The 24,000-nt window shown below is 35.0% G+C and overlaps 2 protein-coding genes across 2 annotated transcripts in view; both read right to left on the bottom strand.

The window, feature by feature from the left end:
* Positions 1–7,328, bottom strand: part of LOC144971721 (uncharacterized) — a 37,855-nt gene extending 30,527 nt beyond the window's left edge. The window contains exons 1-6 of the mRNA XM_078912795.1: positions 7,253–7,328; positions 6,197–6,389; positions 4,141–4,482; positions 1,958–2,169; positions 1,453–1,620; positions 445–637 (exon numbers count right to left, since the gene is read on the bottom strand). Of these exons, the coding sequence (XP_078768921.1) occupies positions 445–637; positions 1,453–1,620; positions 1,958–2,169; positions 4,141–4,482; positions 6,197–6,263 (982 nt within the window). The 5' untranslated portion in view covers positions 6,264–6,389; positions 7,253–7,328. The remainder of the gene's footprint in view (positions 1–444; positions 638–1,452; positions 1,621–1,957; positions 2,170–4,140; positions 4,483–6,196; positions 6,390–7,252) is intronic.
* A 6-nt stretch (positions 7,329–7,334) lies between these two features.
* The window catches only part of LOC144970213 (uncharacterized), a 52,480-nt gene continuing 35,814 nt past the window's right edge, over positions 7,335–24,000 (bottom strand). Inside the window, exons 22-33 of the mRNA XM_078909616.1 lie at positions 23,303–23,495; positions 22,598–22,750; positions 19,160–19,371; positions 18,390–18,557; positions 17,493–17,685; positions 14,860–15,093; positions 13,241–13,452; positions 12,728–12,895; positions 11,530–11,722; positions 9,830–10,147; positions 7,758–7,969; positions 7,335–7,419 (exon numbers count right to left, since the gene is read on the bottom strand). Of these exons, the coding sequence (XP_078765742.1) occupies positions 7,399–7,419; positions 7,758–7,969; positions 9,830–10,147; positions 11,530–11,722; positions 12,728–12,895; positions 13,241–13,452; positions 14,860–15,093; positions 17,493–17,685; positions 18,390–18,557; positions 19,160–19,371; positions 22,598–22,750; positions 23,303–23,495 (2,277 nt within the window). The 3' untranslated portion in view covers positions 7,335–7,398. The remainder of the gene's footprint in view (positions 7,420–7,757; positions 7,970–9,829; positions 10,148–11,529; positions 11,723–12,727; positions 12,896–13,240; positions 13,453–14,859; positions 15,094–17,492; positions 17,686–18,389; positions 18,558–19,159; positions 19,372–22,597; positions 22,751–23,302; positions 23,496–24,000) is intronic.

Here is a 24,000-nt window from a genome sequence, read left to right as displayed (position 1 = left end):
AATCAGTTTCATGATACAACATAAACCATGGATCAATTTCGATGAAAATCAATCGCCATTGTGATAACACGATAACAAGTGCTGTATTTTAAAAAGTGTGGAAACTCATTCAGGAGAAGAGCAACAACATTACCCGTCCAGTTAAACCAAGCTCAAAGGACATTGGAAGATCAGCAACTGAATCTAAAGACCATTGAGGATCTTCGGGCACTGCGAATGATTGCTTCGAATTGACGTTATTTAGACCTATAGCACCACTTGGTAGAAGCAGCCAAGTCATCTCAGTACACTGACAGAGATGCAAGGCTCATAAGTCTAGTATTCATTTGATAACATGATAAACGACGAAAAACATTTATTAGATTACATACCTGTCTTTCAATCCAAACGAACAAATTCATTCACATATTCTTAACTATTGCTTTTAAAGATTTACAGACTTACAAGGGCAAACAACATTGTTGATTTGTGGCACAAAGTTGAGAATTTCAGCGTCGTTGTTTACTCTCATGTAGGAATTTGATGAAGAACCAATTAAGCCAAGTTCTACGTTCGTCACCGGAGCAGGAGTTCCAGCATTACCAAAAGCAATCGGAATCACATTGACCCCGTTGTTTCTTGCTCTTGAACCCTGGATCTGTAGAAATAAGATATTGTAGGAATAGATTTCAGAATTGTTCACAGAAAGTGTTTCTACCAAAGTTCTACGGCAGGTATTAAAGATACACGTCGGAAGTACTTGTGCATAAAATGTGTCAATTTTAGAGACGATATTTTGAATACATAAGAATTAACAATAATGTTTAAAAATAAAAATAATCCCCTTATTTATTCTCAACAAGGAATTTGGCTTTGGGGTCAATTCAAGCAAAGACAAGAATAACCCAGGGGTCAGTACAAAACTACAGGATGCCTACAATAAGAGGAACTTATATATATTATGGTACAAGAATTTGTTTTGTATAACCTACTAGTGGAATATATAATGTATTATGATGCTTTGTAAGCAAGGTGAATCTGTAGCCATACTCGTGCAGCATATTATATGTATCATTTATTTATTTGTTTATTTATAACTTTGCTACTGCCGTAATACTGCCTACTTAGCCAATGATGTATTTTGGATAAATGGGAAAAGTTGTCTTTTCAGATATGATGAAATAGTTTACCGGTGCAATAAAATTCATGGAATAGTTTTCTCCCGGTTTCCAAAGCATTAAACGGACAATATCGATAGTCAGTCAACATATTGCTAGCACTCTAGTCGATTGCAGAGGAATTCCCGTTACATTTAACAGAGTCAGCTATCTAATCACTATTCAATGGACAAGGACAAAAAAGTCTTGACAGCAACAGGAATGGATATTGGTCTCTTTCCGTGTGGAACGAGTTTGATAGCAATTAATATATCGAGACCACCCCAGGCACAAAGGTAGTTATTTACTTTCTTACCGTTGTCTGTAAAAAGTTCGAAGTTGGCTCGTCAACGAATAATATGACGTATCTGGCTGTATTAGATCTTCCTGAATTGAGGTGAAGGTCCGTGGCGGCTCTAAGACCACTGGCTGTATTGCTGCCTCCAAATTCTTCGGTGAAAGTTAATGAGTTAAGGAGGGTAGTCTGGGAACGAAATCAAAATTTAGCACATAGTGTATGCATACTGCTAACTATCATATATATTTTGAAAAGAATCATTCAAAATAAAAATTCTTGTACAAATTTATGAGCCCAGCAAATATAAAATTATGCAAAGTGGAATAAAAGTCGATCATAAAACATGGATCACTCTGAATAATTTGGTGTTTGTGTCTTAACATTTCATAACATGATTCAAGCAATTTCTATCAATCGTAAAAATATTTACTAAATATATTCTTTTTTAAGTTCGAAATCATTTTTAGATCAGATTTACATTCTCCTTGGAAAACATTAAAACTATACAAAGCCAAATTCTCACCCTATTAGTGGAAAATCCAGACAATATTCTTCCAGTGTTGCTGTGGGCTATAATTGCAATATTGACATTAGAACTGTCTAAGAGAGAATTCCTGATGTAGTATTCAGCCAGTTCTATTTGTGCAGGGGCCAGCACAGTGTTCCCACCACTGGTTCTCTGGGCACTAGATGAATCGTCGATAGCTATTATTATATCCACAAGTCCTTGACAAGCTGTGAAAATCAAGATTTAAAAGTTTTTGAAATGACACAAAGATGGATAAATTCCCTAAAACGTATTCTTTCTCTGGAGTCTAAATGGTTTTTAAGTAATGTATTTATAATTTTATTTATTTTCTTTTGTTGGTTAAAGAGAAGCTTTGAACCTTAAACATTCCGGGGTTTTATTTTGTTGTTGTTTTTTTTGTTGGATTTCTTATTATTGTTTTATTTTGTTTGTTTGTTTTTTTTTTTGTTATTGTTTTGTTGTTGTTTTTTGTTTGTTTGTTTTTTTTTTGTTTGTTTTTTAAATCTTATTTTCATTATTTTTTCCTTCACACTCTACCTGAGTGGGTAAAATAATCGAAAGATTGGGCAGTTTTTCTTGTAATAGAACTCTCTTATGATATTGAGAAAATGATATTGACGATCTTTTGTCTATAGCTATATGCACATTTACATCTTAATCGAACAGGCTATCATTTGCAATGGAGCCAAATATTAAAACCGTTTTCATAAAATTAGTCACAGATTATGCTCAATGCTGCTGGAATTGAATACAAATTATAAATAATAGAGAGATAGAGGGAGAGAGAGAGAGAGAGAGAGAGAGAGAGAGAGAAGGGGAGAGAAAGACAGAGGGAGAGAGAGAGAGGGAGAGAGAGAGTGGCAGATATAAAGACAGATAAAGAAAGAGAGAGAGAGAGAGAGAAGGGGAGAGAGAGAGAGGGAGAGAGTGAGAGAAGAGAGAGAATTTGTGATTATTCATATGCGAAAGAAAACGTCCGATGCACTCTGAATCATTTCTTTTTTTGAATGGATCAACTTTTCATGTACTGTTTTGACCCCAATTGAATTATGGAGTTCTTCGTCTGAGTGTTTCAGGAAATATGGTTGGAATTTTGATGTTTAACTTTCACACTTCGCGAAATGTAAAGATTTCTCTATAATCGTGATTTATTATTAATAACTTCACTATTAGATACGCACATTTGTTGAACTCCTAGTCGCATTGTTGATAGGTGAAAATGGCAAGACATGCTGTCAAGTCAAAGCAAAATCAATCTTGCAACTATGAAACTAGAAAGTACTTCTGTACACGATACGTCGTCATTTACGAAAATAGAATATTTGATATAAAATAATATATCATTTTAGTAGAGTTCAACACAAAGAGATATCAATATTTATTTAATTTGAGACTACTATGCTTAGATTCAGTCGTTGTCAGCTTAATACAGTCATAGTAAGAATTTTTATAAAGTAAGGGTCTGGCACCAGATGATAACAGAGTAGCCTCTCAAATAGTCACAGTAGTGTAGACAAAATAACAACTTAGTCCAAAATATTCGATAATTTGAGAATTTACTCAAGCCATTCCTTGAGTGTTTCTCAGCTTTTGGATCTTGTGTTATCATTCGAATGCTTTATTAAAGATATACGGTTAAATAAAATTCACATCTGCCTACCAGATAAAACATACCAACACACAAAATTATGCGTAACTTTTCAACTCTTATAGCCTGATTCATATAATATCATAGTGAAAATAATCACCCAACTGGCGGTCTGAAAAAAAACAAGAAACTGAATGACGTCAATTTTATTCTTTTTATTAAGCTGTGGTGTAACGAATCATGTTCTCTTTGAGACTGTAACGAGAATTTCGAGTTCCAATATTTAACTTAGCATCTGATATTTGGCCTTGAGACATGTTTTTAACGCACATTTTAGAAACTAGTATGAGGGTCTAAGATCTCATAAGATATATAAATAACGCTATCTTTTTTCAAAATAAGTTTGCTTCTCAATGAAAAGATCCCATACCATTCAATTTTGTTAAATCTTTGTTGACGATTGAAAATATAGTAAGGCGTATAGACAATGGTAATAAAAGCCATGGATATGCTCTGAATTAAAGCTGTGTCTGTTTATGGTTTTTTAATTTTGAAATAGAATCGTATTCCAAGAATTTGTTTATCTCACTTTCTGATGTTGGTGCTGCTGTTGTACTTTGAGCAGTTACTGTAGCTGCTGCAGTTGATGTTGTATCGGCAGATGTTGATGTTGTCGTTGCAGCAACTGTTGATTCTGTCGTTGCAACAGCTGTTGATTCTGTCGTTGCAGCAGCTGTTGATTCTGTCGTTGCAGCAGCTGTTGGTGCTGATGTTGCTACGACGGTTGTTCCTGTTCCAGAGCCGCCATTTCCTCCACCTGTCGAAGTGGACGTTGGTGCAGCCGTTGATATTGTTGCAGTTGTGGTAATTACTGCTGTTGTAGATGCAGCTGTTGACGTCAAAGAGATAGCTGCTGCTGTTGTAAGTACATCTAGTGATAAGAACAACATTCAGATATTGTCACGAGCTATATCAAATCAAGCATTGTTATTTTACGTTGTTGCATAATTTAAATGTTTAACTCTTTGGGCATGGTATTAAAATAATAAGTTTTTTTTTTTCTGGGGAAATTTATATCATGTTGCCCATTACACAAACGGTACTGTATTTCAAATATTTGATATTACCTTGATTTTGTAGAAAGTAAACCTATAATCCAATATTTACGAAAATATAACTTGCAATATAATTACAAAGTGCTGATCCTTTTGAATGTATTGAAACCATCTGACAGGTCAACGTATAACCAACAATGTTGTATTTGAAGACAACAAGCATGAACAAACTAGAACTGGTTAAATCTACAAAGACGGTACTGAAATGTGTAAAGTTAAACAAAATTTAATGAATAATTCATAAGATGATACCAACGTTGCTTTAAAGAAAATATAATGGCTTAGTAATGTATGCACAGATTGGAAGCTTGTGAGCTTCGTTATTACAGAAGAATGCTTGGGAGAACGAAGTAAAGAACGAACCTGTCGGTGCTGAAAGGAGTGAGAGAGTAAAAACAAATTGCAAATAATATTATCCCGACCCCCTGTCCAGCAAGCAGTACATGGATAGCTCGGTCACCTAGATCTGGCGGAAGGTACCTCGCAATAGACTGTCGTCTCCCCCTGTCCAGCAAGCAGTACGTGGATAGCTCGGTCACCTGGATCCTGCGGAAGGTACCTCGCAATAGACTAACTATCGTCTTATTTAAAGGGTAGCAACCAATTGCTTTTGTCCTATAGAAATCGAGATAAACTCTTGCTCCAAGGGAGCCTAATGGCGCTAAATGACTACTTGTTACAATATAAAAAATACTCACAATTAAATTCATAGGATACATTACGAGAAGAAACAACGAAAAAAGATTGACTTGTGTCAAATATAAAATTTTGATGAGAAAGGATCTAAAGGAAGACAAAGAATAAAAATACTAGGCTGAATGAATATGAATTTAATCTTGAAATGAAAGCTTGCTGAGATAAATCCAAGAGAGGAGATTAACTGGAGCAGATTCTAATAGTTCTTCATATGTCTCTTGTCTCGTCACTGCTATTTACGCGAGACCACTTAGAGAGAGTTTTAGTGCTAGTGCGTTATGTGAATGCTTAAACACAAATCGCAATGGCTGGTTGTCGTAACAATAAGTCAGCCTGAAAAAAACATTAATTACCTTATTAAAAGTTAAACCTACGGCGTTTCTTGCTTCAATCAGTTTCACGATACAACATAAACCATGGATCAATTTCGATGAAAGGCAATCGCCATTGTGATAACACGATAACAAGTGCTGTATTTTAAAAAGTGTGGAAACTCATTCAGGAGAAGAGCAACAACGTTACCCGTCCAGTTCAACCAAGCTCTAAGGACATTGGAAGATCAGCGACTGAATCTAAAGACCATTGAGGATCTTCGGGCACTGCGTATGATTGCTTCGAATCGACGTTATTTAGACCTATAACACCACTTGGTAGAAGCAGCCAAGGCATTTCAGTACAATGAAAGAGATGCAAGGCTCATAAGTCAAGTGTTCATTGTGATAAAATGATAAACGACGAAAAACATTTATTAGATTACATACCTGTCTTTCAATCCAAACGAACAAATTCATTCACATATTTTTATCTATCGCTTCTAAATATTTACAGACTTACAAGGGCAAACAATATTGTTGATTTGTGGCACAAAATTGAGAATTTCAGCGTCGTTGTTTACTCTCATGTAGGAATTTGATGAAGAACCAATTAAGCCAAGTTCGATGTTCGTCACCGGAGCAGGAGTTCCAGCATTACCAAAAGCAATCGGAATCACATTGATCCCGTTGTTTCTTGCTCTTGAACCCTGGATCTGTAGAAATAGATATTGTAGGAATAGATTTCAGAATTGTATACAGAAAATGTTTCTACCAAAGTTCTACGGCAGGTATTAAAGATACACGTCGGAAGTACTTGTGCATAAAATGTGTCAATTTTAGAGACGATATATCTATTGAATACATAAGAATTAACAATAATGTTTGAAAATAAAAAACATCCCCCAATTTATTCTCAACAGAGAATTTGGCTTTGGGGCCAATTCAAGCAAAGACAAGAATAACCCAGGGGTCAGTACAAAACTACAGGATGCCTACAATAAGAGGAACTTATATATATTATTATTATATATATATATATAAATAATATATATTATATATATATATTATGGTACAAGAATTTGTTTTGTATAACCTACTAGTGGAATAGATAATGTATTATGATGCTTTGTAAGCAAGGTGAATCTGTAGCCATACTCGTGCAGAATATTATATGTATCATTTATTTATTTGTTTATTTATAACTTTGCTACTGCCGTAATACTGTCAATTAGCCAATGATATATTTTGGATAAATGGGAAAAGTTGTCTTTTCAGATATGATGAAATAGTTTACCGGGGCAATAAAATTCATGAAATAGTTTTCTCCCAGTTTCCAAAGCATTAAACGGACAATATCGATAGTCAGTCAACATTTTGCTAGCACTCTAGTCTATTGCAGAGGAATTCCCGTTACATTTAACAGAGTCAGCTATCTAATCACTATTCAATGGACAAGGACAAAAAAGTCTCGACAGCAACAGGAATGGATATTGGTCTCTTTCCGTGTGGAACGAGTTTGATAGAAATAATCTATCGAGACCACCCCAGGCACAAAGGTAGTTATTTATGTTTCTACCGTTGTCTGTAAAAAGTTCGAAGTTGGCTCATCAACGAATAATATGACATATCTGGCTGCGTTTAGATCTTCCTGAATTGAGGTGGAGGTCCGTGGCGGGGAAAGACCACTGGCTGTATTGCTGCCTCCAAATTCTTCGGTGAAAGTTAATGATTAAGGAGGGTAGTCTGGGAACGAAATCAAAATTTAGTACGATAGTGTATGCATACTGATAACTATCATATATATTTTGAAAAGAATCGTTCAAAATAAAAATTCTTGAACAAATTTATTGAGCCCAGCAACTATAAAATTATGCAAAGTGGAATAAAAGTCGAGTATAAAACAAAGATACTCTGAATAATTTGGTGTTTGTGTCTTAACATTTCATAACATGATTCAAGCAATTTCTATCAATCGTAAAAATATTTACTAAATATATTCTTTTTTAAGTTCGAAATCATTTCTAGATCAGATTTACATTCTCCTTGGAAAACATTAAAACTCTACGAAACCAAATTCTCACCCTATTAGTGGAAAATCCAGACAATATTCTTCCAGTGTTGCTGTGGGCTATAATTGCAATATTGACATTAGAACTGTCTAAGAGAGAATTCCTGATGTAGTATTCAGCCAGTTCTATTTGTGCAGCGGCCAGCACAGTGTTCCCACCACTGGTTCTCTGGGCACTAGATGAATCGTCGATAGCTATTATTATATCCACAAGTCCTTGACAAGCTGTGAAAATCAAGATTTAAACGTTTTTGAAATGACACAAAGATGGATAAATTCCCTAGAACGTATTCTTTCTCTGGAGTCTAAATGGTTTTTAAGTAATGTATTTATAATTTTATTTATTTCCTTTTGTTGGTTAAAGAGAAGCTTTGAACCTGAAACATTCCGGGGTTTTATTTTATTTTTTGTTGGGTTTCTTATTGTTTTTTTTTTTTTTTTTGTTCCTTTGTTTGTTGGGTTTTTTTGTTTGTTGTTTGTTTGTTTTTGTTTTGGTTTGTTTTGTTTTTAAAAATCTTATTGAAACATTGGGCAGTTTTTCTTGTAATAGAACTCTCTTATGATATAGAGAAAATGATTATGACGATCCTTTGTCTATAGTTATATGCACATTTACATCTTAATCGAACGGGCTATCATTTGCAACGGAGCCAAAAATTAAAACCGTTTTCATAAAGTTAGTCACATATTATGCTCAATGCTGCTGGAATTGAATACAAATTATAAATAATAAACAGATAGAGATAGAGGGAGAGAGAGAGAGAGAGAAGGGGAGAGAGAGAGGCAGATATAAAGACAAATAGATAGATAGAGAGAGAGAGAGAGAGAGAGAGAGAAGAGAGAGAGAATTTGTGATTATTCATAGCGAAAGAAAACGTCCGATGCACTCTGAATCATTTCTTTTTTTGAATGGATCAACTTTTCATGTACTGTTTTGACCCCAATTGAATTATGGAGTTCTTCGTCTGAGTGTTTCAGGAAATATGGTTGGAATTTTGATGTTTAACTTTCACACTTTGCGAAATGTAAATATTTCTCTACAATCGTGATTTATTATTAATAACTTCACTATTAGATATGCATATTTGTTGAACTCCTAGTCGCATTGTTGATAGGTGAAAATGGCAAGACATGCTGTCAAGTCAAAGCAAAATCAATCTTGCAACTATGAAACTAGAAAGTACTTCTGTATACGATACGTCGTCATTTACTAAAATAGAATATTTGATATAAAACAATATATCATTTTAGTAGAGTTCAACACAAAGAGATATTAATATTTATTTAATTTGAGACTATATGCTTAGATTCAGTCGTTGTCAGCTTAATACAGTCATAGTAAGAATTTTTATAAAGTAAGGGTCTGGCACCAGATGATAACAGAGGAGCCTCTCAACTGCTCACAGGAGTGTAGACAAAATAACAACTTAGTCCAAAATATTCGATAATTTGAGAATTTACTCAAGCCATTCCTTGAGTGCTTCTCAGCTTTTGGATCTTGTGTTATCATTCGAGCGCTTTATTAAAGATATACATTTAAATAAAATTCACATCTGCCTACCAAATAAACATACCAAAACACAAAATTTTGCGTAACTTTTCAACGCTTATAGCCTGATTCATATAATATTATAGTGAAAATAATCACCCAACTGACGGTCTAAAAAAATAACGAGACGCTGAGTGACGCCAATTTTATTCTTTTTATTAAGCTGTGGTGTAACGAATCATGTTCTCTTTGGAATTGTAACGAGAATTTCGAGTTCCAATATTTAACTTACCATCTGATATTTGGCCTTGAGACATGTTTTTAACGCACATTTTAGAAACTAGTATGAGGGTCTATGATCTCATAAGATATATAAATAACGTTATATTTTTTTCAAAATAAGTTTGTTTCTCAATGAAAAGTTCCCCATTCCAATCAATTTGTTAAATATTTGTTGACGACTGAAAAGGTAAATTTAGTAAGGCGTATAGACAATGGTAATAAAAGCCATGAATATGCTCTGGATTAAAGCTGTGTCTGTTTATGGTTCTTTAATTTTGAAATAGAATAGTATTCCAAGAATTTTTTTATCTCACTTTCTGATGTTGGTGCTGCTGTTGTACTTTGAGCAGTTACTGTAGCTGCTGCAGTTGATAGTGTATCAGCAGATGTTGATGTTGTCGTTGCAGCAACTGTTGATTCTGTCGTTGCAGCAGCTGTTGATTCTGTCGTTGCAGCAGTTGTTGGTGCTGATGTTGCTACGACGGTTGTTCCTGTTCCAGATCCGCCAGTTCCTGCGCCTGTCGAAGTGGACGTTGGTGCAGCCGTTGATATTGTTGCAGTTGTGGTAATTACTGCTGTTGTAGATGCAGCTGTTGACGTCAAAGAGATAGCTGCTGCTGTTGTAAGTACGTCTGGTGATAAGAACAACATTCAGATATTGTCACGAGCTATATCAAATCAAGCATTGTTGTTTTACGTTGTTGCATAATTTAAATGTTTAACTATTTCGACATGGTATTAATATAATAAGTTTAACTTTTTTCTGAGGAAATTTATGTCATGCTGCCCATTACACAAGCTGTACTGTATTACAATTAATTAATATTACCTTGATTTTGTAGAAAGTAATCATATAATCCAATATTTACGAAAATATAACTTGCAATGTATTTACAAACTGCGGATCCTTTTGAATCTGACAGGTCAACGTATAATCAACATGTATTTGAAGACAACAAGCATGAACAAACTCGAACTGGTTAAATTTAATAAGTCAGTACTGAGATGTGTAAAGTTAGACAAAATTTAATGAATAATTCATAAGATGATACCAAAGTTACTTTAAAGAATACATAATGGCTTAGTAATGTATACACAGATTGGAAGCTTGTGAGCTTCGTTATTACAGAAGAATTCTAGGGGAAACGAAGTAATGAACGAACCTGTTGGTGCTGAAAGGAGTGAGAGAGTAAAAACAAATTGCAACAAATATTATTCCGACCCCACTGTCCAGCATGCTGTACATGGACAGGTCGTTCACCTAGATCTGACGGAAGGTACCTCGCAAAAGACTATCGTCTTATTTAAAGGGTAGCAACCAATTGCTTTTGTCCTATAGAAATCGAGATAAACTCTTGCTCCAAGGGAGCCTAATGGCGCTAAAGGACTACTTGTTACAATATAAAAAAACTCACAAGTTAAATTCATAGGACACGTAACGAGAAGAAACAACGAAGTAAGACAAAGAATAAAAAATACTAGGCTAACTGAATATGAATTTAAACTTGAAATGAAAGCTTGCTGAGATAAATCCAAAAGAGAAAACGCTGGAGGAGATTATAATAGTTCTTCATATGTGTCATGTCTCCTCATACATGTTAAACACTGCTGTTTACGCGAGACCAAATAGAAAAAGCTTTAGAGGTATTGCGTTATACAAATGCTCAAGCACCAATGGAAAAGGCTGGTTGTGGTAACAATAAGTCAGTCTGACAAATAATTAATTACTGTATTAAATGGTAAACCTTCAGCATTGAAATCTAAAGACCATTGAGGATCTTCGGGCACTGCGGATGATTGCTTCGAATTGACGTTATTTAGACTTATAACACCACTTGGTAGAAGCAGCCAATGCATCTCAGTACAATGACAGAGATGCAAGGCTCATAAGTCAAGTGTTCATTGTGATAAAACGATAACAGACGAAAAACAGTTATTAGATTACATACCTGTCTTTCAATCTAAATTCATTCACATATTCTTATCTATTGCTTCTTAAGATTTACAGACTTACAAGGGCAAACAACATTGTTGATTTGTGGCACAAAATTGAGAATTTCAGCGTCGTTGTTTACTCTTATGTAGGAATTTGATGAAGAACCAATTAAGCCAAGTTCTATGTTCGTCACCGGAGCAGGAGTTCCAGCATTACCAAAAGCAATCGGAATCACATTGACCCCGTTGTTTCTTGCTCTTGAACCCTGGATCTGTGGAAATAAGATATTGTAGGAATAAATTTCAGAATTGTTCACAGAAAATGTTTCTATCAAAGTTCTACAGCAGTTTTAAAAGATACACGTTAGAAGCATTTCTGCATGAAATGTGTCATTTTATAAGAATTAACAATAATGTTTGAAAATTTAAATAATCCCCTTATTTGTTCTCAACAAGAACTTTGTTTTTGGGGCCAATTCAAGCAAAGACAAGAATAAACCAGTGGTCAGTACAAAGCTGCAGGATGCCTACAATAAGAGGAACTTATATGTATTATGGTACAAGACTTTGTTTTGTATAAACTACCAGGGGAATATATAATGTATTATGATGCTTTGTAAGAAAGGTGAATCAGTAGCCATACTCGTAAAGCATATTATATGTATCATTTATTTATTTGTTTATTTATATTTTTTCTACTGCCGAAATACTGTCTACTTAGCCAATTATGTATTTTGGATTAATCGCAAAAGTTGTCTTTTCAGATATGATAAAATAGTTTACTGGGGCAATAAAATTCATGGAATACGGTTTACTCCCGGTTTCCAGAGCAGTAAACGGACAATATTGATAGTCAGTCAACATTTTGATTGGAAACAATGTCCGTTACACTAAACATAGTCAGCTACCTAATCACTATTCAATGGCCAATGATGTATTTTGGATTAATAGCAAAAGTTGTGTGTTCAAATATGATGAAATAGTTTAACGGACCTGTATATATAATTCATCGATCACGGGATTCTCCCGGTTTCCAAAGCATTAAACGGACAATATTAATAGTCAGACAACATTTTGGTAACACTCTAGTCTATTGCAGAGGAATTTCCGTTACATTTAACAGAGTCAGCTATTTAATCACTATTCAATGGACAAGGACAAAAAAGTTTCGACAGCAACAGGAATGGACATCGATTTCTTTACGTGTGGAACGAGTTTGATAACAAATAATCTATCGAGACCACCCCAGGGACAAAGGTAGTTATTTATTTTCTTACCGTTGTCTGTAAAAAGTTCGAAGTTGGCTCGTCAACGAATAATATGACGTATCTGGCTGCGTTAGATCTTCCTGAATTGAGGTGGAGGTCCGTGGCGGCTCTAAGACCACTGGCTGTATTGCTGCCTCTAAATTCTTCGGTGAAAGTTAATGAATTAAAGAGGGCGGTCTGGGAACGAAATCAAAATTAAGTACAGATAGCGTATTCATACTACTATCATTATAGTTTGAAAAGAATATAAAATAAGTATATATAAATAAAAATTCTTGAACAAATTTATTAACACAGCAAATATAAAATCATGCAAAGTGGAATAAAATTCGAGTATAAAACAAAGATGACTCTGAATAATTTGGTATTTATATGTTAAAATTTCGTAATATTATTCAACCAATTTCCATCAATTATAAAAATATTTTCAAAATATATTCTTATTTAAGTTCAAAATTATTTATAGATCAGATTTACATTCTCCGTGGAAAAGATTAAAATTATACGAAGCCAAATTCTCACCCTATCAGTGGAAAATCCAGACAATGTTCTTCCAGTGTTGCTATGTGCTATAATTGCAATATTGACATTAGAACTGTCTAAGAGAGAATTTCTGATGTAGTATTCAGCCAGTTCTAATTGTGCAGGGGCCAGCACAGTGTTCCCACCACTGGTTCTCTGGGCACTAGATGAATCGTCGATAGCTATTACTATATCCACAAGTCCCTGGCAAGCTGTGAAAATCAAGATTTAGAAGTTTATGAAATGACACAAAGAGGATAAAACGTAAATTACATGCCAAAATATCTAACAACACAACATATTCGTATTTTTTTTTTATAAGTGAATAATTTTTAATTTTGATTTTTTTTTGGACTTATTTATGATTTCAAAGTTTTAAAAAATTACGTATGTGATCCTGTTATTAACTAATAACAAAAATACAAGTGCCATTTTTTTAAATTTGAGATCAAAACTAAATAACTAATCATGTGACTTTATGCTGCACAATGAACCATCATCATCACCACCATCATCATCATCATCATCATCATCATCATCATCACCATCCACCATTCATCATCATTATCATTATCATCACCATTATCATCATCATTGACTTCATCATCATCATCATTAATATTTCTTGAACTCTTATAGTCACATTGCTGATAGGACCCGGTGAAAAAGGCAAGACCTGCTGTCAAGTCAAAGAAAAAGCAATCTTGATATAAAGAAATAGGAAATTGCTTCTATACGTCATCATTTACCTAAATGAGATATTTGGGCTAAAAAGCAATTTATCATTTTAGTAGCGTTCAACGCAAAAAGATATCAATATTTATCTTATTTGAGAATATTATTGTTAGATTCAGTATTTATCAGCTTGATAGGATCGTATAGTAAGTGTTAGAAAAGAAAGTCTTACATATGATAATAACAGAGTAGCCCCTCAAAGGGTCAGAGTAGTGTGAACAACGTATCAACTGAATCAACGATATTCGGTACTTTGAGAAATTATTAATGCTATTATTTTGCTGTCGGTTTCAGCTTTTGAATCTTAAGTTATCATTTGAACAAATTTATTGAGGATATGCGTTTAAGTTAGTTACTCGCATCAGTCATCAAATAAATCATACCAACATACAAAATTATAATATTTCAATGTTTATAGTTTGATTAATATATTTTAAAGAAACTAACCGCCATCCACTAACCAACTTTAATAAGCTGAGTGGCATCAACTTCTATTTATTAAGATATGGTGTCACGAATCGTGCTCACTTTGAAACTTTAAAAAGGATTTAGAGTTCCAATTTTTAACAGGGGATCTGTTATTTGGACTAGAGAAGGTTTTTAACGCACATTTCATCCAAAAAAAACGCTCTTATGTTTTGAGGGTCTCTGATCTCATAAAATGTATAATGTTATCTTTTTTCAAAAAAACAGTTTGTTGGTCCCTGAAAATTCCCCTGTCATTCAATGTATATGCTCGTTGACCACTGAAAAGGCAAATACAGTAATGCGTATAGAGCACGGTAATAAAAGTCACAGGTAAGCTTTGTATTAAGGCCAAAATATATGTTTATGTTTCTGTAGTTTTGAAATAGAATCGTATACCACGAAATTGCATGTCTCACTTTCTGACGTTGGTGCCGCTGTTGTACTTTGAACAGTTATTGTATCTGCTGCAGTTGATGTTGTATCAACAGGCGTTGATGTTGTATCAACAGGCGTAGATGCTGCCGTTGCTGTTCCAGATCCACCACTCCCTGCGGTTGTAGAAGTGGACGTAAGTGCAGCCGTTGATATTGCTTCAGTTGTGGGTGTTGACGTTTCAGTGGACGAAATGGCTGCTGCTGTTGTAAGTACATCTGATGAAAAGAAAAACAATCAGACACTGTCACGAGATATATCAAAGCAAGTCTTATCTTTTACGTTGTTGCATAATTTACATGTTTAACTTTTTCGGTGCGGGATCAATAACATACGCTGAACATTTTTTCTGGGGAAATGTATTATATATTGACTATATTACATGGAGAATTATATTGTAATAAATTGATATAGGTCTACCACTGATTTAAGTACAAGTTATACACCCCGTATTTACGAATGTATAACTTGAAATGTTTTTAGAAATTACTGATTATTTTGAACGTATTAAAACTTTCTGAGAATAAAGTGAATAACCTACAATGCTTAATTTGAAAACAGCAATCATTAACAATTAGAATTAGTTAAATCTATGAAGCCAGTATTAAAATTCGTGAGTTTCAACACAACTTATTGAATAATTTTTGAAATATTGCCACCGTTGCTGTACTTTGGAAAAACACGTATTTAAAAATTTGGCTATAATACTCTTCTCGACCTCGTCTTGGCAAAAATCTCTCAAGCCTGGGATGTTAACCTGCGTTTCTTTACAGAGCACGGCAATTAACTGGCTAAAGAAAACAACTGTCAGTAATAAGGTCATGGTGACTCAGTGAGCTAATGACTGCAATGAAATCAAGATACCATTAGATTAAAATAGTAAAATGGTAAAAAAAAGCTTTGTGGTTTTTTATTTTTTGAATTCATGAAGTACAATTTTGCAATCTGAGCTTAACAGTAACTGGTTATCTGTGTCTTTTATAAAAAAATTGAAATATAATGGGCATTGCAATTATAATTAAAATGTTTTTATCTGGTAAAAAAAGTATTCGAAACGAAGAATTACCTAGAGATGTATGCACACCTTGGTAACTTAATTTTATATACATATTATATCAAGGGAAGAAAAAAATGTAATCGATTTCTTTCAATATTGGAACAAAATCTATAAATAGACCCAATTAAAACCAATCCCACCTGTCTTTAACAAGTGCCAAATTATAGATTGCAAATAACTGAGGAATAAAGAGAGGTTGCCTTGAACAAACTGTAGTTTGAAGACTCTGGAATTTTGTTATTTATCCGAAGTAAATTAGAACAGGCAAAAAAAGCTACCCAGAGCTTAACCTCATAATGACAAACATCAGCCTCTCTTTCATGATAAGGAAAAACATATATAAATATAGTACATGAAACGAACACGTGTGTACTCCAGAATAATATGGACAATGGCTTAGTGAGGTACAAAAAGATTGGAAGCGGCCGATATTTATTTTTACAGAAGAATGTTTGGGGGCATTATGAAAAAAAATGAAAAGAACGAACTTATCAATGCTGAAAAAAGTTAGAAGGTAAAAACAAATTGCAACAAAATGTAATTCCGACCCCCTGTATAGACAGCAGTAATTGCGTAGCTGGATCTGTTAGATTGGCCGGAGAGTATTCTGCAATAGACTACCGTCCTATCCAAAAGGTAGCAAGCAATTGCTATTGTCCTATAGAAATCGAGATAAACTCTTAATCCAAAGAGACCAAATGCCGCTAAAGGACCACTTGTTACAAAAAAAATACTCACAAGTAAAATTCATAGGACACGTTACGAGAAGAAAACAACGACATAAGATTGACTTGTGTCAAATATACAATTTGACAGGAAAAGATCTAAAGTAAGACAAAGAATAAATATACTAGGCTGGATAAATAAGGATTAAAATTTGAAATGTGAACAGCTTGTTTAGATAAATCCAAGAGCGAATGTGATTCTAATAGCCCCTCTTATGGTATCGTGTCTCGTCTTACAAGTTAAATACTGCTGTTTACCCGAGACCAATTAGAAAGAGTTTTGGTGGACATTACGATATATAAAGGCTCAAGCTCAAGGGACGTGATTGCAGCACCAGTCGCCAAGATTGGTTATAGTAACAATAAGTCAGTTTGAGAACTGGTCGAGCTTTAAATATAAACCTTCAACATTGCTTGCTTTAATCAGTTTCACGACAGGAGGCAAACCATTGTGATAAAACCATAAGAGGTAGAAACCTTTTTCAAAGGGTTTGAAAATTCATTCAAGGGACGACCAAATATATAACCTTACCCATCCAGTTCAACCAACATCTAAGGACATTGGAAGGTCAGTGAGTGAATTTAAACACCCTTTAGGATCTTCGGGTACTGAAAAGGATTGCTTCGGATCAACAACGTTGGTTAGACCTAAAGCATGACCTGGTGGCGCTCCAATACGATGACAGAGATGCAAAAGGCTCATAAGTCATTTGAGTCATTGTTATAAATAGATAAAAGACAAAAGCATTTATTAGATTACATACGTATCTTTCAATCTAAACGAACAAATCTATTTTACTCTTAATTAAAGCTTCTAGAGATTGTACAGACTTACAAGGGCAAACAACATTGTTGATTTGTGGCACAAAATTGAGAATTTCAGCGTCGTTGTTTACTCTTATGTAGGAATTTGATGAAGAACCAATTAAGCCAAGTTCTATGTTCGTCACCGAAGCAGGAGTTCCAGCATTACCAAAAGCAATCGGAATCACATTGATCCCGTTGTTTCTTGCTCTTGAACCCTGGATCTGTAGAAATAAGATTTGATTGTATAATTGTTCAAATGATATATTTGTAACAGAGATGTTTAATAAGTCATTTTATTCACTCACAAGAGGCATTTTGTTGGATCATGTACAAGGGAAGATTATAATAACCTATGTGTTATTACAAAAATTCAGAACGCCTAAGACTCTACTTGCATTTCTTATGGTATGAGACTTTTCTTTTGTATAAACTACCAATAGAATAGATAAAGCATTATGAAGCTTTGTAAACAATGTGAATCTGGAGGTATACGTTGTATAATTATGCATATGTGTGTAATACATTTACCTGTATATTTATTACTTAGTACTGCCAAAGAATTGCGTACTTAGCCAATGATGCATTTTGGATTAATAGAAAAAGTTGTCTGTTCAGATATTATGAAATAGTTTAACAGAGCAATATAATTCATGAAGCACGGGTAGTTCCCAGTTTCCATTGCACTGAACGGGGATTATTAATTGCCAGTCATTCTTTTGATAGGACGCTATTCCATTGCAGATTAATTCCCGTCACATCTAACAGACCCAGCTGGCCAATCAAAATTTGATGGACAATGGGTTTTAATAAAGATCTAAATTGCAACAGGGATCGATACAGTTCTCTTTGGGTGGTGAACGAGTTCTGAACTAAATAAGCTATTAGAATCTCCCTCAAATACTAAGCTTTCTATGAATGTTCTCACCGTTGTCTGTAAAAAGTTCGAAGTTGGCTCGTCAACGAATAATATGACGTATCTGGCTGCATTAGATCTTCCTGAATTGAGGTGGAGGTCCGTGGCGGCTGAAAGACCACTGGCTGTATTGCTGCCTCCAAATTCTTTGGTGAAAGTTAATGAATTAAGGAGGGCGGTCTGGGAACGAGATCAACAATAAATACATATAATATGCACATTGCTTACTATCATTGTTGGACAAGAATTATTGATAATGATGATTTTTCTCCACATTCATGAAATTAGCAACTTATTATACAAAATCGAATAAGTGTTGATTATCAGACCAACATTGCTCAGAATAATTTGGTCTTTATATTCTAAAATGGTGTAACGAATTTCCACTAATTTTAAACATCTTTTCTGAATATAGTCTTATCTAAGTTCAAACTTATAAACAGTAATATCTTTGTAGAGAAAAAAATGATTTTAATTTGATAATGATTTAAAAAAAAAACAAAAGAAAGTATGACTCGAGATCACAAATCAATATTCAGTCAAGATAAATCAGATGCCGAAACTGAATTTAAACTTAAAATAAACTTAAGTGAATGAAATTTCAGGAAATGTAAGATTTTTTTTCTTCACAATGAAACAACAAATTGACCAACGTCTCAGTCTTTGCTATAAATTTAATTTTAGCAACAAATTTACCTTACTATATTTAACGATTTGAGATCATAGATCATATTTAGACATTCATTGAAGAAGAATAAAAGTATACAAAGCAAAATTCTCACCCTATCAGTGGAAAATCCAGACAATATTCTTCCAGTGTTGCTGTGGGCTATAATTGCAATATTGACATGAGAACTGTCTAAGAGAGAATTTCTGATGTAGTATTCAGCCAGTTCTATTTGTGCAGGGGCCAGCACAGTGTTCCCACCACTGGTTCTCTGGGCACTAGATGAATCGTCGATAGCTATTACTATATCCACAAGTCCTTGACAAGCTGTAAAATCAGGAGTAAAAAGTCTATTTAATGGCACAAAGAGGATGAAACGTAAATTCTATTCCACAACGGCCTTACGATACATCATATTCTCATTATCATGAATTATTGAAAAGGTTATAAATGTTCCTTTTTCTTGGCCTTTTAATTAAAATGTTAAAACAAAATTGAATTTTATAACTGTGACCTTACACCTTTCATTATCTGATAACAATAATATAAGAGTCGCTTTTAACCTTTGAGGACATAATATTTACTATTAACAGCACGTTTCCTAGTAGCCTCTCACCTTCAGCATCCTTCAGGAAGTTTTTATTTCACAAAGTGCAAGTCACCTGTTTGGCACTCATTATGTATATTGACATTTCCTTTCGTAATATTTATTAAATAAGTTACGGAATAAAATGTCTTCATCAAAGGATATAAAGCCATGATCAGAGTATTATTGTCACTTGGATTGTGCATCAACTAGAGCAGGTACCATACTGGCAATGTTATCAAAAGATTTACCTGATTTTGTTGTTTGCGTATTGAGATATTATCCCGTTTGAATGAGTCTGCCTATAATAAAATCAGTCGTCTGGACTATAGGAAACTTTGTGGTCTTGTGATACGACACTCGCCTTCGGACCGGAGGGTCCAGGGTTCGAATTCTGCATAGTTGAGTCTTTGGTAAAGGTTCTTTACTCACATTCTCTCAGCGTACTCGGAATTAAAATGAGTACCTGATCGTTAGTATCGTCGTCTCTGGTGTAAAAATATAACATCGCCTAACTGGTATAATGTCTCGTCCTAAATGGGAAATGTTGCTGTTATCTAGTGACCCCCTGTAAAGTGCTTTGAGCAAGTTTATGGATAACGCACTATACAAATACTCAAATCGTTTTAATGATTTTACCTTTTGCTAATGCGTGTTTTATGACAATGTATAGTTTTGAGAAAGCATGTATCCCATGTAAACCATTAAAACATAAATTTCGGTTTTTTATTGCTAATTAATTCATGAGCATTGAGACAGTGACGCAACCGTTATATACAAGAAGACCTCGTGGTCCAGGCCACATGGCTTTTGGTCACTGGCGGTCGGTCAATAGAGCGAAGTTGTTTTGTGCCGCCCTATATTTTCCGTAGATTAGCATGTCAACCAAACAAAAAACTTCAATTTTAAAATTTTGATAAAATTAAAAATTTAGCATATACTGCTTTTTGTTTTGAATTTAATATTTGATGACTCGTGCGTCGCTCCACGAAGGTAGCGTCAAATCGGCACGTTTCATCTTTCCCCCGTTGCCTGCGCGGGGTGACAATGAGCGGAGGGTGTGGTGTGGTGGGGAAGTTTTTTTTGTTTATATGAGCCAGTATTCGTTTGGCCGTCCTGTCCTTATCCTATACTCTGTTGTACCTTGAAGAAAGTTAGTTACCACTCCCCAATCTCCCTCCACCCACCCTCCCCAACTAACTATTGTCTTTCACTGCTAAAATAATTAGGCCAAGACGGCCAATCTAGCGATGCACGCCCTGAGGTCCTACTTGGGATAAATTAAAACCCTATCAGTTTTATCACTGAAAGAAGAGGCTTTGCTTCACTTAGATATACGGATGAAGAGAATGGCAATAAATATATATTTTATCATTGTTGGTTTTGCTTAAATATATACTAAATATCAAAAAGAACAGTAAACAAAGTATGCACCGAGAAGAGCCCCATGGTACCATAAATAAAAATCCCTGACCCCACGGAGTCCTTCATCCCCGCACACTCCCAACGATCCCTACTCAACTTGTATTGTGTGCATTGTCTAATAATAGTATAATCATAAAGATGTCGCTGATTGTGTGTGAAGTTAACAAGTGCTTTGCTTTTGGAATTAAATGTGGATTTTTAAATTCAATTATTCTAAAGTTGTGTGTCATACCGTTAGTATTCAGAGAAAATGTATTATCGCTGTTGTCATTGTTTATGAAACCTACCTGTTTTTATCTTGAATCATTTTATTTTAAAAAGTTATTTCTGTAATTTGTAACCAATCATGAATCATGTTGATTTTTTAATTGAAGATCGATTCCGACACTTATCCCCTCAAGAGAAAACAGTGGTGAAAGATTTAGGTCCACACAAACCAGTGAATTTTAACTTAGTTTCTAACACACCGAGGAGACAGCGCCGATTTAATAATGATTATTTTTAAAATGTTGAATGGCTTACTGCCAGTGAAAGCCGTAAAACGCTTCATTGTATTTATTGCTTGATTTTTGGTGATGTATGATATAACGGACAACAGGAGGATTCAGTGATATTTCGCACATCCCTCAGGCACTGAAGAAACATTCTGAATCAAATCGCCATGTCACAGATGCTGTTAAATATAAACTTTTCAACGTTGTAGATATAAGAAATCAGTTGGAAACAGGACATGCTGCGTCTGTGAGTCGTTATAATGAACAGGTGAAAGTTAACAGACAAGTTTTGTCCAAGATAATTGATGCTCTTTTGTGAGTACGTCTCGTTAATATTCTAACACACACACACACACACACACACACACACACACATACACGCACACACACACACAAATACACGCACATATGCAAACAATTGCAATACCCCCCTCCACACACACATACACACACACACACACACACACACACACATACAAAGTAGGTCAAATTAAGATAAATTAACTAGACCAATAAAATTTGATTCTGTATTTCGGATTTGTGCCGCCTTAAATACAATGTGACCAACCGCCCCTGCTTTTGGTGTTACACAACCACTCATCGCTCTCGGTCAACCGTGTTGTTTCAGGTTACACAACATACACCGCCTTTATGATGGGTATGCCTGTACATAACGTACATGGAACGTAAAGACTCTCAAACGATATGCAGCATCGGTACTACTGAGATCTCGTTCATGGCGACGAGATGTGTGACGTAAGAGGCTAGATGCGGACTTTTTTTTCTCGTATCTCGTCTGTCAGCACGACTTCGTTAAGACTCTAATAACACTCAACAACGATCTCAAAAGACTGCCAAATATCAAAGTCCGCTTAACATCAAACATAGACCTCAATAACATCAGAGACATGGCATCAAACAGAAAATAGTGCATATTCCTCTAAACAGAAATCATGAAGTCGGTCGACAGTGCCAACGAACAGCATTAAGTCTTAAGTCATGTCATTTTGGGAGTTTGTATAAAACCCTACAAATTTCATTTTCTTACTCGTAGAGGTAGCAGCTGATGTTGTACTTGCTGCTGCTGCTGCTGTTGTATTTGATACGGCTATATCTGTTGCAATGCCTGTAGTAAGAGCAGGCGTGGATGTGCTTGCGGTTTCAGTAGTAGGGCTAAATAAGCTCCCCGTTGTAAGCAGTGCTGAAATGTAAAATGTCAAAAACAATGATGATGATGATGATGATGATGATGATGATGATGATGATGATGACGACGACGACGACGATGATAATGATGGTGCATTGTATAGCATAAAGTTACATAAATATGTCATGTGTTCACATAGCTTCAGTATGTTGTCTGTATTTCACAATGCTTTATACGTTACCTGAGCAGGCCATTATCTTTTTGTTTTAGCAATCTAACAATTTAATATTTTGCCTACATGTGCCATTAATATCTGATTTGAGTAAGTTATCATGTGCAAAGTGTCTTGCCCAAAGCCAAAGACTGAGACCCTTTAGCCTGTCATTGACTCTGCTCCATGTTGCTTGATATGTATACAAAGTACGCCTGCCCGGGATAGAGAGAGAGAGAGAGACAGAGAGAGAGACAGAGAGAGAGACAGAGAGAGAGGGAGAGAAATAGAGAGAGAACAAATATAAAAGGGAGAGATAGCGTGCGCGTGTTTGTCTCAATGAAAATAAAGAAAAGAAAAGAACTTTTGTTTGAAACAATATAGCAGTTACTCACTTGGACAAACAACTCGATTAACACTTGGTACAATGGAAAGCATTTCTGCGTCACTGTCAACACGGAAGAAAGAATTTTGTGAGGCACCAATTAGAGCCAGTTCCGTATTCAGCACGGAGGAGGGTGTGCCATCATTTCCGAAGGCGATGGGGATGACACTGACTCCACTGGACCTGGTCAGACTCCCTTGAATCTAGAAATTTGGATAAAAGCTTTACTTTGTAAACATTAACGATCACGGGTCAAGTCAATGTCACAACAGAGAATGTCTTGAACTATTTATTATATTATCTAAATAATTCTGAATTTTTTTATGCCAAACAAATGACGATAGATAAGCATCATTGTGAAATCTACTTTCGCCATTTTCACGCCAGTGGGAATAAATTTATTTTAGATGTTTGTTAAGAATGGAGCAATCAAATGTAACCATACATGACCTAAATAGGAACCCTCAGGGCGGACAAAAGAGATGCCGGGTGAGCTGGAAGAGGACCGTTTCAGGCCGAGGTCCCGACAGGAACAAATAAGTAGTTAACGCGAAGGGAACAAGATCGATCCCGGAGGCAGTCGAGATTTTATTCTGACCCCCCTGTCCACCCAGCAGTGAATGGGTAGCTGAGTCTGTTAGATTTGGCGGAAAGTACTGTGCGATAGACTAGCGTCCTATCCTAAGGATAGCAAGCAATTGCTATTCA

The sequence above is a fragment of the Berghia stephanieae genome, chromosome 4 (genome assembly GCF_034508935.2).
Source record: "Berghia stephanieae isolate SIO BIC M18660-M18661 chromosome 4, UCSD_Bste_1.3, whole genome shotgun sequence".
Taxonomy (NCBI): Eukaryota; Metazoa; Mollusca; class Gastropoda; order Nudibranchia; family Aeolidiidae; genus Berghia; species Berghia stephanieae.
The sequence above is the reverse complement of the archived record's forward strand: the minus strand, read 5'-3'. Positions and strand labels throughout refer to the sequence as shown.